General features: G+C 38.0%; 1 protein-coding gene across 2 annotated transcripts in view; it reads right to left on the reverse strand.

Moving 5' to 3' along the window:
* Positions 1-8,935: 8,935 nt before the first annotated feature.
* The window catches only part of LOC123542307 (multidrug resistance-associated protein 1-like), a 127,627-nt gene continuing 122,118 nt past the window's right edge, over positions 8,936-14,444 (reverse strand). For both annotated transcript variants that reach the window (XM_053532148.1, XM_053532147.1), the window contains 3 exons: positions 14,050-14,216; positions 13,566-13,760; positions 8,936-9,461 (listed from right to left, as the gene is read on the reverse strand). In XM_053532148.1, coding sequence (XP_053388123.1) covers positions 9,350-9,461; positions 13,566-13,760; positions 14,050-14,216 — 474 coding nt within the window. In that variant the 3' untranslated portion in view covers positions 8,936-9,349. The remainder of the gene's footprint in view (positions 9,462-13,565; positions 13,761-14,049; positions 14,217-14,444) is intronic.

The raw sequence follows: 14,444 nt of genomic DNA on the forward strand, positions 1-14,444 counted from the left end.
AAGGACTTATTAAAATGTCTGTGTAAGACATGTTCGAATGTTTGTGCGAGCAATGACGAATGGACACGTTAGAATGTCTATGAGAACAATTATCCAATGTTTGTGCGATCAATAACGATTCTAACATGACTCGATTTGATTTCAAGTTAAACAAAGAAGGAAATCAAGCTCTGTATATTCTGTGATAAACAACGGTTGACGCACGGACCGGTAAGAGAGTATTATGACGTCAATTATGACGTCAAATTGCCGCATGACGTCCGATACATTACTCCTCGGGTAAATGAAGTGCAGCATAATATTTATTATAATATGTCAATGACCATGTCAGAATGAAAACAATCAAGCCCTTCTTGTGATTTATCGTCTAATTTACCACGGTTCATCGTTCAGATGCTTCAGTATTTAACCACTCGGGCTGACGCCCTCGTGGTTCAATTCCTACGCATCTAAACTCTGAAACATGATAAATTAGACGATAAACCACTCGAAGGCCTTGATTATTTGTTAAACAGACGTCATGTGAGCAATTTCGAATGGACATATTCCAATGTTTGTGTGATCAATAACGAATGGACGTCATGTGAGCAATTTCGAATGAACATGTTCAATGTTTGTGTGATCAATAACGGATGGACGTCATGTGAGCAATAACGAATGGACATGTTCCAATGTGTGTGTGATAAATAACGAATGGACGTCATGTGAGCAATAACGAATGGACATAATCCAATGTTTGTGTGATCAATAACGAATGGACGTCATGTGAGCAATAACGAATGGATGTCTTGTGAGCAATAACGAATGGACATGTTCCAATGTTAGTGCGAGAAATAAAGTACGGGCAGGTTCAAATGAATGAACATCATGTGAGTAATTAAGAGTGAGTTTGTTCGAATGTTTGGGCGAGCAATAACGAATTGACATGTTAGAATATGTGCGCGAGCAATAACGAACTGAAACGTTTGAATGTATGTGCAAGCAATAACGAATTGAAACGTCAGAATGTATGTTCGAGCAATAACGAACTGGCATGTAAGAATGTGTGTGCAAATAATAACGAACTGACATGTTAGAATGTGTGTGAAAGCAATAACGAACTGACGTAGTAGAGTGTGATTGCGAGCAATAACGAATGAACACGTACGAGCATCAACGAATGAACATGTAAGAATGCAAGTACAAGCAATAACGAACATGCTAGAAGAGTATGCACAGTTTAAATCGGTCTCAAAACTACGAAGGCCCGGTGGTGACTTCCGACTTCCTACTTCCGACTTCGCACTTTAGACTTTTCATACTATAAACATACGGAAGTCAGAAATCGGAAGTCGGAAGTCAGAGGTCGGAAGTCAGAACTCGGAATTGAAACTTCACATGTATTTTCGGGGTTATAAAACTAGATGATAGCATCAAGTCCCATAACTCTGACTCGCATTTTTGCCAAATTATGCCCCCTTTTGGACTTAGAAAATACTGGTTAAAGTTTTGCGTGCAAGTACATATATTATAGATATTTCTTAAAGGCATATTGCTTTGAAAATTACGTTTTAGCTCGACTATTCAAAGAATAGTCTAGCTATTCTACTCACCCTGGCATCGGCGTCAGCGTCGGTGTCAGCGTTGGCGTCGGCGTCACAAGTTGGTTAAAGTTTTGCATGCAAGTACATATGGATATTTAAAGGCATATAGCTTTGAAATTTATTTTTTTTTTAAAAGTCAATTACCAACCTCACTGGGTCAAGTCCCGTAACTCTGACATGTATTTTGACCAAATTATGCCCCCTTTTGGACTTACAAAATTCTGGTTAAAGTTTTACATCTCCAAAATTAATGCAGACATTGAATTGAAACTTCACATGTGTCTTTGGGGTTATAAAACTAGGTGATAGCACAAAGTCCAATACCTCTGACTTGCATTTTGGCTAAATTATGCCCCCTTTTGGACTTAGAAAATCCTTGTTAAAGTTTTGCATGCAAGCTACTATCTCCAAAACTAATGCAGATATTGAATTGAAACTTCACGTATGTCTTTGGGGTTATAAAACTAGGTGATAGAATCAAGTCCCATGACTCTGACTTGCATTTTAGCAAAATTATATCGCCTTTTGGACTTACAAAATCTTGGTTATAGTTTTGCATGCAAGTACATATAGCTATTATTTAAAGGTATATTGCTTTGAAACTTACGTTTTCTTTTTCTAGGTCAATTACTAACCTCACGGGGTCTAATCCCATACTCTGACTTATATTTTGGTATAATCATGCCTCCTTTTTGTCTCAGAAAATCCTGGCTGAAGCTTACATGCAAGTTACTATCTCCAAAACTAACGCAGATATTGAATTGAAACTTCACATGTGTCTATATGGTAATATTCCTGCGTCTGGGACAACAATTCGATAAGTCGAGCATTGGTTGTCTTACGGACATCTCTTATTATAACTCAAATGCATTTTTCAAAGGTTTATTACTTCCGTATGCTTACAGTATGAAAAGTCTGAAGTGCGAATTCGGAATTCAGAAGTCGGAACTCGGAAGTCAGAAGTCGGAATTTGATTAGTCGAGCATTGGCTGTCTTACGGACATCTCTTCTTATAACTCAAAGGCATTTTTCAAAGGTTTATTACTTCCGTATGCTTATAGTATGAAAAGTCTGAAGTGCGAAGTCGGAAGTCAGAAGCCGGAAGTCGGAAGTCAGAAGTCGGAAGTCAGAAGTCGGAAGTCGGAAGTCAGAAGTCGGAAGTCAGAAGTCGAAGTCACCACCGGTCTTTCGAACAAAACTTGCACCGATTTTACGATAATGAGAAAATACAATAAAACTGAATAATACTCCAAATTCAATTTTTAAAGATTTGAATTCTTAAAAATCCTGTCGCAATTGTGAAATCGTATCACTGAATGTGGTTTATTTATTTATTTATTTTTATTTTTTTCCTAAACTTTGATGATTGAATTTAGGTCAGTTACTTAATTGTAACAGTTCAGTTCATTTTTTGGAAGGTCTTATTTTTGTGCTTCATAAATACGTACATTTCATTTTATACGTACGAATTTTCTAGCTCAAAAAGAACATATTGCAAAATCCTGTATTCATATCCCATCGGGTATTTTGTCAGCAATGGCGTAACGACGGCGTCTCGGCGTTCCATGCAACAAACGAGTTTTCAGTCTTATCTTTTTCGGCGTGCCGTATTAAGCATGATTTATGACCTCGTACGTATGACCTTATGCCGCCTGAATAATGTACCAATCGGATTGCTTGGTAAGGTATTCTCGGTATTTTCAGCCATAATGAGAGATTTTGTAAGAGTGGCGCTGACTGGAGGAAAGGCTGAAACTGCTTCACTCTGAGTCATGTGTGACACTGAGTGAAATGACAACGCGTTCGTCATCTATAACCTCTATAAGTACAGCACCATCGGGTTGTATGCGTACCACTTGATCAGGTGTGCGTAACCAAATATTCATCTGCTCATCCGGACATATTTCTGTTTTGTTAAGTTTTCTTGTTAAGTTATTTCTGTTTTGTTAAGTTTCCTTTCCTTAAGATTTGTTTTACAAAAAGGTTATTTGTTTTATACAGTCATTAACTCTTACCCTGCATTACAGCAACAATTTCTAACCAGTGCAAATCATTACTAACCTGTAATATATCCGATACTATTAAATTTTAGACTCTAAATTTTAGATTAATCTTTCCGATGAAAACAGTACTGTACACATTCTGAATGATAGACAAATTTGATAATAAGCTGAAGTAGGGTAAGGGTTCATGTTGCTTCCAACAATTCCAGAAATAAAGTATAGAACGCGAAATACGTGCATTGGACGTTTTCTTTCAATTAACATATACCCACTCATGTCTGGTAATTAAAACAAAACTACAATTACTTTGCCTTTTTCCGGCCGAAGGCCTGTATTGAATTCACCTTCTCTTCCTGTAAATATCTGGGGTGAAGGTCATTCAACAGCTGATTAAAACTGTACATTTTGATTGGTGGATGAAAAATTCCACAGCGTTTCGAATCGAATAGATAATTTTTTCTTATGGGGTGTGCAGGTGCTGTATTGTTTGACATATTATAAAAACATGAAAAATTTACTTTAAAAACTACATTTTGTTTTGCTTTATAAATACCCGATCGTATGTAAATGCACGTTTCGTAGCTTAAAGTGTGCATTGGCTAATGCTGTCGTGTATCTTTTTTTAAAGATATTTCTTGTTTATGATTTTATGGCTGTCTAAAATACCTGGATAACTTATTGAGTAATGTACAATGTATATGTGATTTTCGGCTTAAAAACGACGTAAAACTATAAAGGGACAATCAGCTACATCTGGTCAGGATTTATTCTTGATTTTTTTTTGTAATAATAAAAAGAAATAAATTTCTTATTGTTTCCATAGGGGTCCGTCACGTGCTGAGAATTTTTTTAGGTTTTGGATTTTGATGTTGACAAAGCATTTTTTCTCAATTTCAGCATGTTTCGGACCCCTATGAACTGAATCGACATTTAAAAAAAATCAATCTCTTATGCCTCAACATTCTAAAAAAAGCGAACAGACTTTGAAGATTAGTTGGCTCGAATTTCAGGACGAAGAAAAAAATCATACGACGAAAGTATCAATCCAAACGTGTATACAAGACTATTCCAACAGGAATTTGAAATGTATATATATTAATAAACTTCGCATATTGCCGAGGACATAAAACAGTTTATGAACCCTTTGTCCTTCACAGTTATTTACTTGTTTCTCTACTGACACTTGAGACGCACGTTTTGCAGAAGTCTGTTGACCTATGGGTAAATTGTTGCACGTTTTAGCATCACGCTTTGCATTGATCAGGTGTAAAAACCGTACGTCGTCCTTGGAAGTACCGTACGTTGGTCACCAATACATTTAGTTTGCAGCTATTTTATTGCTGGTCAGTAAAACAATAAAAATATACTTTGTGCTTGTACATCAACAATTACTTTTTATTATAGGCACACCACTATTTTCGTTGGACAACGTGATCAAGGCAAACTATATAAATACATAATTAAGATGCAAAAATGTACATTCTTACTTAGTCTTTGTTTTGATCTTAGGTTCCTAACCGGCATTTCATACCTGGGCACTAAACAGGCAGGGGAATGACCACGTAGAGCATGTATATGTATGTCAGGATCAGTATCTGTACTATATCTGTACTATGTGTGGATCGGTATCAGTACTGTGTGAGTGTGTCAATATCTGTACCATGCGTTGGTCAGTAACTGTACTATGTGTGGATCGGTATCAGTACTCTGCGTGTGTCAATATCTATACCATGCGTTGGTCAGTATCTGTACTATTGTGTGTCAGTATTTGTACTGTGTGGTGGCGAGTATCTCTACTGTGTGACCAGATACTGCGTGTGGGTACTTTGTGGGTATCAGTAGGCTCTCAGTTTCAAAGCCATATGTCAAATAGTTTTGACATAACATGGACATGTCCGAAAACTGAACCAATTTCCAAGTCCAAATAGCACCATAATTCAGTCAAAATATTTGACAAGCATAGAGTTATATGCTCTTGTCTACAGGTAGAGAATGTTATAATAAACAAATGATAAAAGTTTCCAAGCCATATGTCAAACAGTTTACACAATATATGAACTAGTATGAAAAAAATAACCAAGATTTGTGCGTTAAAAGAGGCCATAATTCAGACAACAAGGCAGTCTGAAAGACAGCTAAATCCCCCGCCACTGCTATGGATAGTGAAAGGGTAAACCTTTGATTTTAGCTGTGACCTTGACCTTGAACTGACATGGCTGACTCATGAATTCTGCACAACGTCTTGATGAGGTGATCATTTGACCCAAGTTTCATGAAAATCCTTCAAGGGGTTTAGGAGATACAGAGCTGAAACCTTTGACCTTCAGTTGTGACCTTGACCTTCAGTTGACATGGCTGACTCATGAGTTCTTGATGAGGTGATCATTTGACCCAAGTTTGATGAAAATCCTTCAAGGGGTTTAGGAGATACAGAGTGGACACAAAATGGAAGGCTCAAACCTTCGACCCTTAGTTGTGACCTTGACCTTGAGCTGGCATGGTTGACTCATAATTCCTGCACATCGTTTTGATGAGGTAATCATTTTACCCAAGTTTTATAAAATTCCTTCAAGGGGTTTAGGAGATATAGAGCGGACACGAAATGGAAGGCTCAAACCTTTGACCTTCAGTTGTGACTTTGACCTTGAGCCGACATGGCTGACTCATAAGTTCTGCTCATCGCCTTGATAAGGTGATCGTTTGACCAAAGTTTGATGAAAATCCTTCAAGGAGTTTAGGAGATATAGAGCGGACACAAAATGGAAGACTCAAACCTTTGACCCTAAGTTGTGACCTTGACCTTGAGCCGGCATGACTGACTCATAGGTTCTGCACATCGTCTTGATGAGGTGATCATTTGACCCAAGTTTGATAAAATTCCTTCAAGGGGTTTAGGAGATATAGAGCGGACACAAAATGGAAGGCTCAAACCTTTGACCTTGAGTTGTGACCTTGACCTTGAGCCGACAAGGCTGACCCATGGGGTCTGCAGATCGCCGTGATGAGGTGATCATTTGACCCAAGTTTCATGAAAATCCTTCAAGGACTTTAGAAGATATAGAGCGGACACAAACTGGAAGGCTCAAAACCTTTGACCCTAAGTTGTGACCTTGACCTTGAGCCGGCATGGCTGACTCATGGGTTCTGCACATCGTCTTGATGAGGTGATCATTTGACCCAAGTTTTATAGAATTCCTTTGAGGGGTTTATGAGATATAGAGCGGACACAAAATGGCAGGCTCAAACCTTTGACCTTGAGTTGTGACCTTGACCTTGAACCGACAAGGCTGACTCATGGGTTCTGCACATCGTCTTGATGAGGTGATCATTTGACCCAAGTTTCATGAAAATCCTTCAAGGGGTTCAGGAGATATGGACCGGACACGATTTTGTTACGGACGGAAGGACGCAGACCATTCCCATAATCCCTCCGCCACAGCGGGGGATTAAAAAAATTGATGGAGTTATGTACTCTTGTCTTAAACTGAACATGGTGATGGTACACAAGTGTTGAAAGTATTAAAGTATATGTCGAAAGGTTTTGTCAAAATACGGACTGGTACGAAAAAATTAACCAAGCTGTGACGCCGACACAGACGCCGTGGTGAGTAGAATAGCTCTACTTATTCTTCAAATAGTCGAGCTAAAATAGATATGAAAGGGCAAACTAATGTTTTTTGTCCATTTCATATTGATGATACTTAGTTTCATGTAAACTGGGTGTAAACTGTACGAGTCCAGTTCACAAGGTAACTGTGATATCGTATAGTCTAAGTAAAGCTTATTTCAAGAAAAGATAAACAGGCACGAAAGTCCCGAAAACATGCGCATGTCCATGTCATGTGAACGAGGTATAACAAGTTTAAGTTGGACTTTTAGGGAACTGTAGGTGGAGCTGTACACACAACTATACAAATGCAAATGTGTACGGTAAAATAAACGTCGAAAAAATAATCGAGCTTAAAGTCCCGACAATATGTTCATGTCTCCTTCATGGTGAAAATACGTCATTTGAACGGAATGGAAACAGCAGGAGGAGTTGAGAAAACGAAGTACAGATAAACAGGCCAACTGTAAGTGTTGTCTAACGACAGGGCACCCTTCTACTAGCTAACATAAAAAAGTCTTAGCAAAATTTTCTAACACTGTTTTACCCTAAGGGGTATCAAACGTTCAAAGACTCTCAAATTTGAAATGAAATTTGTTATTTTGAAACGGGCGTTTTAGCCGGGATTTCTGGATTAGGTAATAATGAATTTATTATTTTCTAATAAAGGAAAATACAATAATAAGAAAAGACTCCACAATATTCATACACTTTTTTTGAACGAATAGTAGGGGAGAAAAAGAAATGACAGTAATGAAATTTCAAGGATATAAATATTGGTAAAAATAAGAGAAAACCCATTTTCAATTTTCAAGTCCCTGTGACCTTTGACTTTAAGTGACCCTGAATCAGTAGGGGTCATGTACACATCAAGACCAACATACGTATGAAGTTTCAAGGTCCTAGGTGAAATACTTGTCCAGATATTGAGCGGAAACCATTTTCAATGTTCAGGTCCTTGTGATTTTGACCTTTGAACCAGTGACCCTGAAATCAATAGGGGTTATGTACACATCAAGACCAACATACGTATGAAGTTTCAAGGTCCTAGGTGAAATACTTGTCCAGATATTGAGCCGAAACCAATTTCAATGTTCAGGTCTCTGTGTCCTTGACCTTTGATCCAGTAACCCCAAAATTAATAGGGGTCATGTCCTCATCAAGACCAACATACGTATGTGGTTTCAAGGTCTTAGGTGAAATACTTGTCCAGATATTGAGCGGAAACCATTTTCAATGTTCAAGGTCCCTGTGACATTGACTTTGATCCAGTGACCCGAAATCAATAGGGGTTATGTACACATCAAGACCAACATACGTATGAGGTTTCAAGGTCCTAGGTGAAATACTTGTCCAGATATTGAGCGGAAACCATTTTCAATGTTCAAGGTCCCTGTGACCTTGACTTTGTTCCAGTGACCCGAAATCAATAGGGGTCATGTACACATCAAGACCAACATACGTATGAAGTTTCAAGGTCCTAGGTGAAATACTTGTCCAGATATTGAGCCGAAACCAATTTCAATGTTCAGGTCCTTGTGACCTTGACCTTTGATCCAGTAACCCCAAAATCGATAGGGGTCATGTACTCATCAAGACCAACATACCTCCGAAGTTTCAAGGTCCTAGGTGAAATACTTGTCCATATATTGAGTGAACAATAACAATAAATGTAGATAACAATCTCTGAAAGGCATTGACCACTTGTCTGGATATCAAACATACATAGTAATAAAGACATCTCTTATTTTTTACATATAATTCGAATTCTTTAATTAAAATTCTTACACTTACAATGCTAGAATGAAAATCTATTAGTCCTCTAACATGTTCAATAGATGATAGAGTTCAACTCCACTGGCATAATCATTAACAATTTTGACTAATCAATAACAATTTTGACTGTAGATATTTCCCAATTTTACCTTCTCTGTACTACAATACTTATTGTATACTTACATTTTTAATTCATTCGTGACATTTTGAAAAGCATACCCGTTACACCGAAATAACGCAATCACATGAATTATAAAAGTTCAAATTTTGTTTTATTTACTATTCTGTACAATGATGAAAATGTCAAAATCACAAGTGCACATTCATTTGCGTCGTCGTACATTAAAATGTCACTTTGTGAGAGCATCAGCTTTGTTGAATCATATCAATCGAGCATCCTTTGCCATCGAGTGAAATATACCTTCTCTGTCGTTGAGGAGTTCCCGAGGAGCTGCGAATTCTTTAATCAAGCCTTTGTCAAGTACCATCACTCTGTGAAAAGTAAAACCTAGTAATTGCAGCTTGCTTTTAGCTTTGTAGAACATCACAATTATGAACTTTCTCTTTTTTTAATAAATACACTAAACTGTGATATCATAAAAGAACAATGTATGCGCTGTTTAATGGTATGACTATACTAAGTAACTCTAGGGTAGAGGCATTGTTGAACAGTTGCCACTCCGCTATTTAGAGTTTGTGTAGAAAATGAAAGGACCATAAATCAGTGAAAAATCAGTTAACCGTAAAGCCTGTAATATATGGGTAGCTAGATTTGCTACTCATTGACTTTCAATTAAATAAACCCAACAGTAGAGGAAAAAGTAGTATGGATTTTTTAAATTAAAAACTGACCTTTTAGGGGTCATAACTCTGCAAAAATAATTTGAACGGGACGTGTAAACGATATCTCCAACTAGTCAAGTTTAAAGTAAAATCTGGACAGAAGACTTGGAGATGATGCGCAGACAAGAACCTCTATATAGACTGTATGTGCATTTATCAAAGGATCATAACGCAGTGAAAGATCATGCAACCGTAAAACCGGTAATAGCTCTACATGCACAACTAGGCTTGGTATTGTTCATTCCTATAAAGTTTCGTTCAAATGTTATAAATAGTACAGGAAATGTAGTCCCGACAAATTCCATTCAACTAGAATGTTGCAGCCTAAAGGGCAACCATCTCGAGCCCATTATTTGTTGATACACGGCCTGAATGACTCAAACATTTCAGTCAATTGAAACAAGTTTCATTTCAATAAAATGACCCAAACTAAAGTTATTTAACAGAAAATATTATCAACATACAAAAATAATAAGTCCACAAAAAATCTTTACCAGGTACAGATATGTAAAAATACACCTAACAATTTGAGGAACCATCCATGTTGTACCACGTGCTCTCGTATTTTTCCTTACGGCCAATTATAAAAAGTTACAAAATAAGCTATTTATACGAGGGGTGTTCAATAAATACGCGCAAATGTGCTCTCATTTCTTTATTTCTGGTCTTATTTTGCTAAAATTTGAGAATATGACGGATATAACATAGTAAATGCGAATATTTAAATTTCAGACATCAGAATGTCGACGTAGCCCAGTAGCCCATGCATAATATTTATTTATCGTCTCCTAGGCAACGTCATTTCCTAAAAAGCGGCCCAACGTCATTAAGATGCTGTCATATCACAAACAATTAATCGATACAATTTGTGATTACCATTGGTTCAATGTTTATCGCAATTAAATGCATTTTCTACACCCTCCTACCAATAAATAAATATTGTCCATATGATATTTCTGTCGTATTGATGAAATGGGACTCTGAACTGAAATGCCGTATCAAGGAGCTCTTTAATTGATATAACGTAACTGAACGTCATTTTTCATGTCTGTACCAAGAGTCGTCAGCGAAATTCTCCTGACCACTTTTAAACGTCCCGTTCCACTAATAAAATTTTGTTTTCTTCAGGACATTGTCCATTAAACCTTTAGCAGTAAAGCATTTGTCTCTTTCCTTGATTTTCGATTCAAAACACAAAGTGTTATCTCATGACTCCGTTCAACACTAACTTTCAAGCGATGACCAACACAATATGCCTGCCAAACATTTTAATGATGTCAAATTTATAGTTTGACGTTATTGGCCTTACACTTCATATTTATATTTACCCAATTAAAGAAAAGGTAGCTTGAAAAATACGCCAGTGGCAAGTAATGTTTTAGCGCATGTAGTATAGAAAAGGAGACAAAATTGGGCCGGATGACGTCACATGACGTTGCCATGGGGACTAGTGTTTACTTGTTATTTATCCAAAGAAAACAAAATTTTGTCATATAAACTCAGTATTCCCTAATCTACATTATTTAGCAGTTTCATTCATTTTTGATGATACATGAAGAAATGAGAGCACATTTCCGCGTATTTATTGAATACAAATGGAATTAATTCAATAAAAAATTGTAAGTCCACCAAAAATGGACCTGCCAAACCAAACAATGATTGATCAATGCATGTCAAAGATATTGCCTAAGATCTTATATGAACTTTGACCCAAAGTGTGACCTTGACCTGAGGTAGGCCTGGGGTTTGCGCGTGACACTCCGTCTCATTGAGGCAAATATTTATGCCAAATAAAAGACGATTCCTTCATGCATGGCAAAGTTACAGCCCGGACAAATGACCTAAAAAATTACCTTTGACCCCTAAGTGTGACCTTGACCTTTGACATAGGGACCTGGGGTTTGCGCATGACATTCCGTCTCATAGAGGTGAACTTTTATGCCAAACAAAAAAAAATATCAAAGGTATGGCCCGGACAAGCTCTAAAATGACCTTTGACCCCTAATTGTGACACTGACCTTTGTGATAGGAACCTGGGGTTTGCGCAAGACACTCCGCCTCATTGAGGTTAACAGTTATGACAAATATAAACAAGATTGCTCCGTGCATATTAAAGTTATGGCCCGGACAAGATCTGACATTATCTTTGACCTCTAATTGTGACCTTAACCTTTGAGCTAGGAACCTGTGGTTTGCGCAAGACACTCTGCCTCATTTGGGGTTAACATTCATGCCAAATATAAACAAGACGCACGCACGCACTAACGCACACACACTGAACAACTATTTTGATGACTATGTCTTCGCTTCCGCAAGAGGGCTCCACAAAAATGACCTTTAAGGAACGATACTGTAGATTGGGCAATTTTCCCTTAGGGTTTATTTATCAATTTTACGGTCAGCAGCCTCATTCGCGAATGTTAGCGAAAATAAAACCATCGAGAATCTTACCCAATCAACAGTAACTCCGCAGGAGAATCTTACCCAGTCAACAGTAACTCAGCAGGAGAATCTTACCCAATCAACAGTAACTCCGCTGCATGACATGCCAATAAACCATTGATAATCTAACACTTTCAACAATAACTCCGCAGCAGGACATGCCAATAAACCATTGATAATCTAACCCAATCAACAATAACTCCGCAGCAGGACATGCCAATAAACCATTGAGAATCTTACCCAATCAACAGTAACTCCGCATCAGGACATGCCAATAAACCATCGAGAATCTTACCCAATCAACAGTTACTCCGCAGCAGGACATGCCAATAAACCATCGAGAATCTTACCCAATCAACAGTAACTCCACAGCAGGACATGCCAATAAACCATCGAGAATCTTACCCAATCAACAGTAACTCCGCAGCAGGACATGCCAATAAACCATCGAGAATCTTACCCAATCAACAGTAACTCCACAGCAGGACATCCCAATAAACCATCGAGAATCTTACCCAATCAACAATAACTCCGCAGCAGGACATGCCAATAAACCATCGAGAATCTTACCCAATCAACAGTAACTCCGCAGCAGGACATGCCAATAAACCATCGAGAATCTTTCCCAATCAACAGTAACTCCGCAGCAGGACATGCCAATAAACCATCGAGAATCTTACCCAATCAACAGTAACTCCGCAGCAGGACATGCCAATAAACCATCGAGAATCTTACCCAATCAACAGTAACTCCGCAGCAGGACATGCCAATAAACCATCGAGAATCTTACCCAATCAACAATAACTCCGCAGCAGGACATGCCAATAAACCATCGAAAATCTTACCCAATCAACAGTAACTCCGCAGCAGGACATGCCAATAAACCATCGAGAATCTTACCCAATCAACAATAACTCCGCAGCAGGACATGCCAATAAACCATCGAGAATCTTACCCAATCAACAGTAACTCCGCAGCAGGACATGACCAATAAACCATCGAGAATCTGACCCAATCAACAGTAACTCCACAGCAGGACATACCAATAACCATCGAGAATCTTACCCAATCAACATTAACTCCGCAGCAGGACATGCCAATAAGCCATCGCGAATCTTACCCAATCAACAGTAACTCCGCAGCAGGACATGCCAACGATGAACATAAATGGTTTTCATATTAATTACTCTTCTAAAGTTTCATTAAAATTTTATCAAGGCTTTTGATAAAGTAAATGCGGACAGACGGTCAGACGGACGACCAGACACACGGCCAATGAAATTGGAGAGACATAACGATGAGATGTATTACCTGTCATAGTCCATGATTGTGTTGAGCCTATGAGCTATGGTAAAAATAGTGCAGTCACTGAACTGTGTTCGTATCGTCTGCTGAATCAGACTGTCTGTTTCTAAGTCGACAGCTGCCGTCGCCTCGTCTAGCACCAAAACTTTTGTCTTGTTGAGTAACGTTCTCGCTAGGCATACGAGCTGTCTCTGACCAACACTACAAAACATTGAAATACGTGTACAACACTTATCGCGACATTTGCACGAACAATTCTGTTTTATTACATGTATTTGAAAACTATGGATGGCGCATAATTTTGTCTTAAAGTGGGTATGAATGAGACTTTGTAAACATTTCAACTCTAAGTGTAACCTTGACTTTAGGTTTACGGATATGAGACCTAAACGGTAAAATCGAAAATAGATCTAAAATTAGGACATAATTGTTATGGGTGTATGAAACGTCGATCAAATTTCACAACAGAGAATAGAGCAAATCAACGAACCTAAAATTCTGTCCTGCTTCTCCACAATCGTACAATAAACCCTCGGGTTGCTTGGCAGCAAAGGATTTTAAATGTGCGCATTCAAGGGCCCCCCAAATCTCGTCATCTGTGAACTGATTTAGAGGGTCAACATTCATTTTTAATGATCCTGAAAACAATACCGGCTCCTGAAAATTCAATTAGATAAATTGAAAACATTTCCTAAAAACAACGACAAAAGGTCCAAGCAAAGTCTACAAACTTTCTTCTTGTGCGTATCAGAAATATGCATAACAGAAACATGCAAAAATGGGGAGGGCCAATAAGTTCGCAGTTAAATAAAATTCCTTTCAATCTGAAAAATGTAATAAAACAACTTAGGAGATAGGTATGTGGTAGTCAAACAGGGTTGAATC

This window comes from Mercenaria mercenaria, chromosome 19 (genome assembly GCF_021730395.1).
Source record: "Mercenaria mercenaria strain notata chromosome 19, MADL_Memer_1, whole genome shotgun sequence".
NCBI classification, from domain to species: domain Eukaryota; kingdom Metazoa; phylum Mollusca; class Bivalvia; order Venerida; family Veneridae; genus Mercenaria; species Mercenaria mercenaria.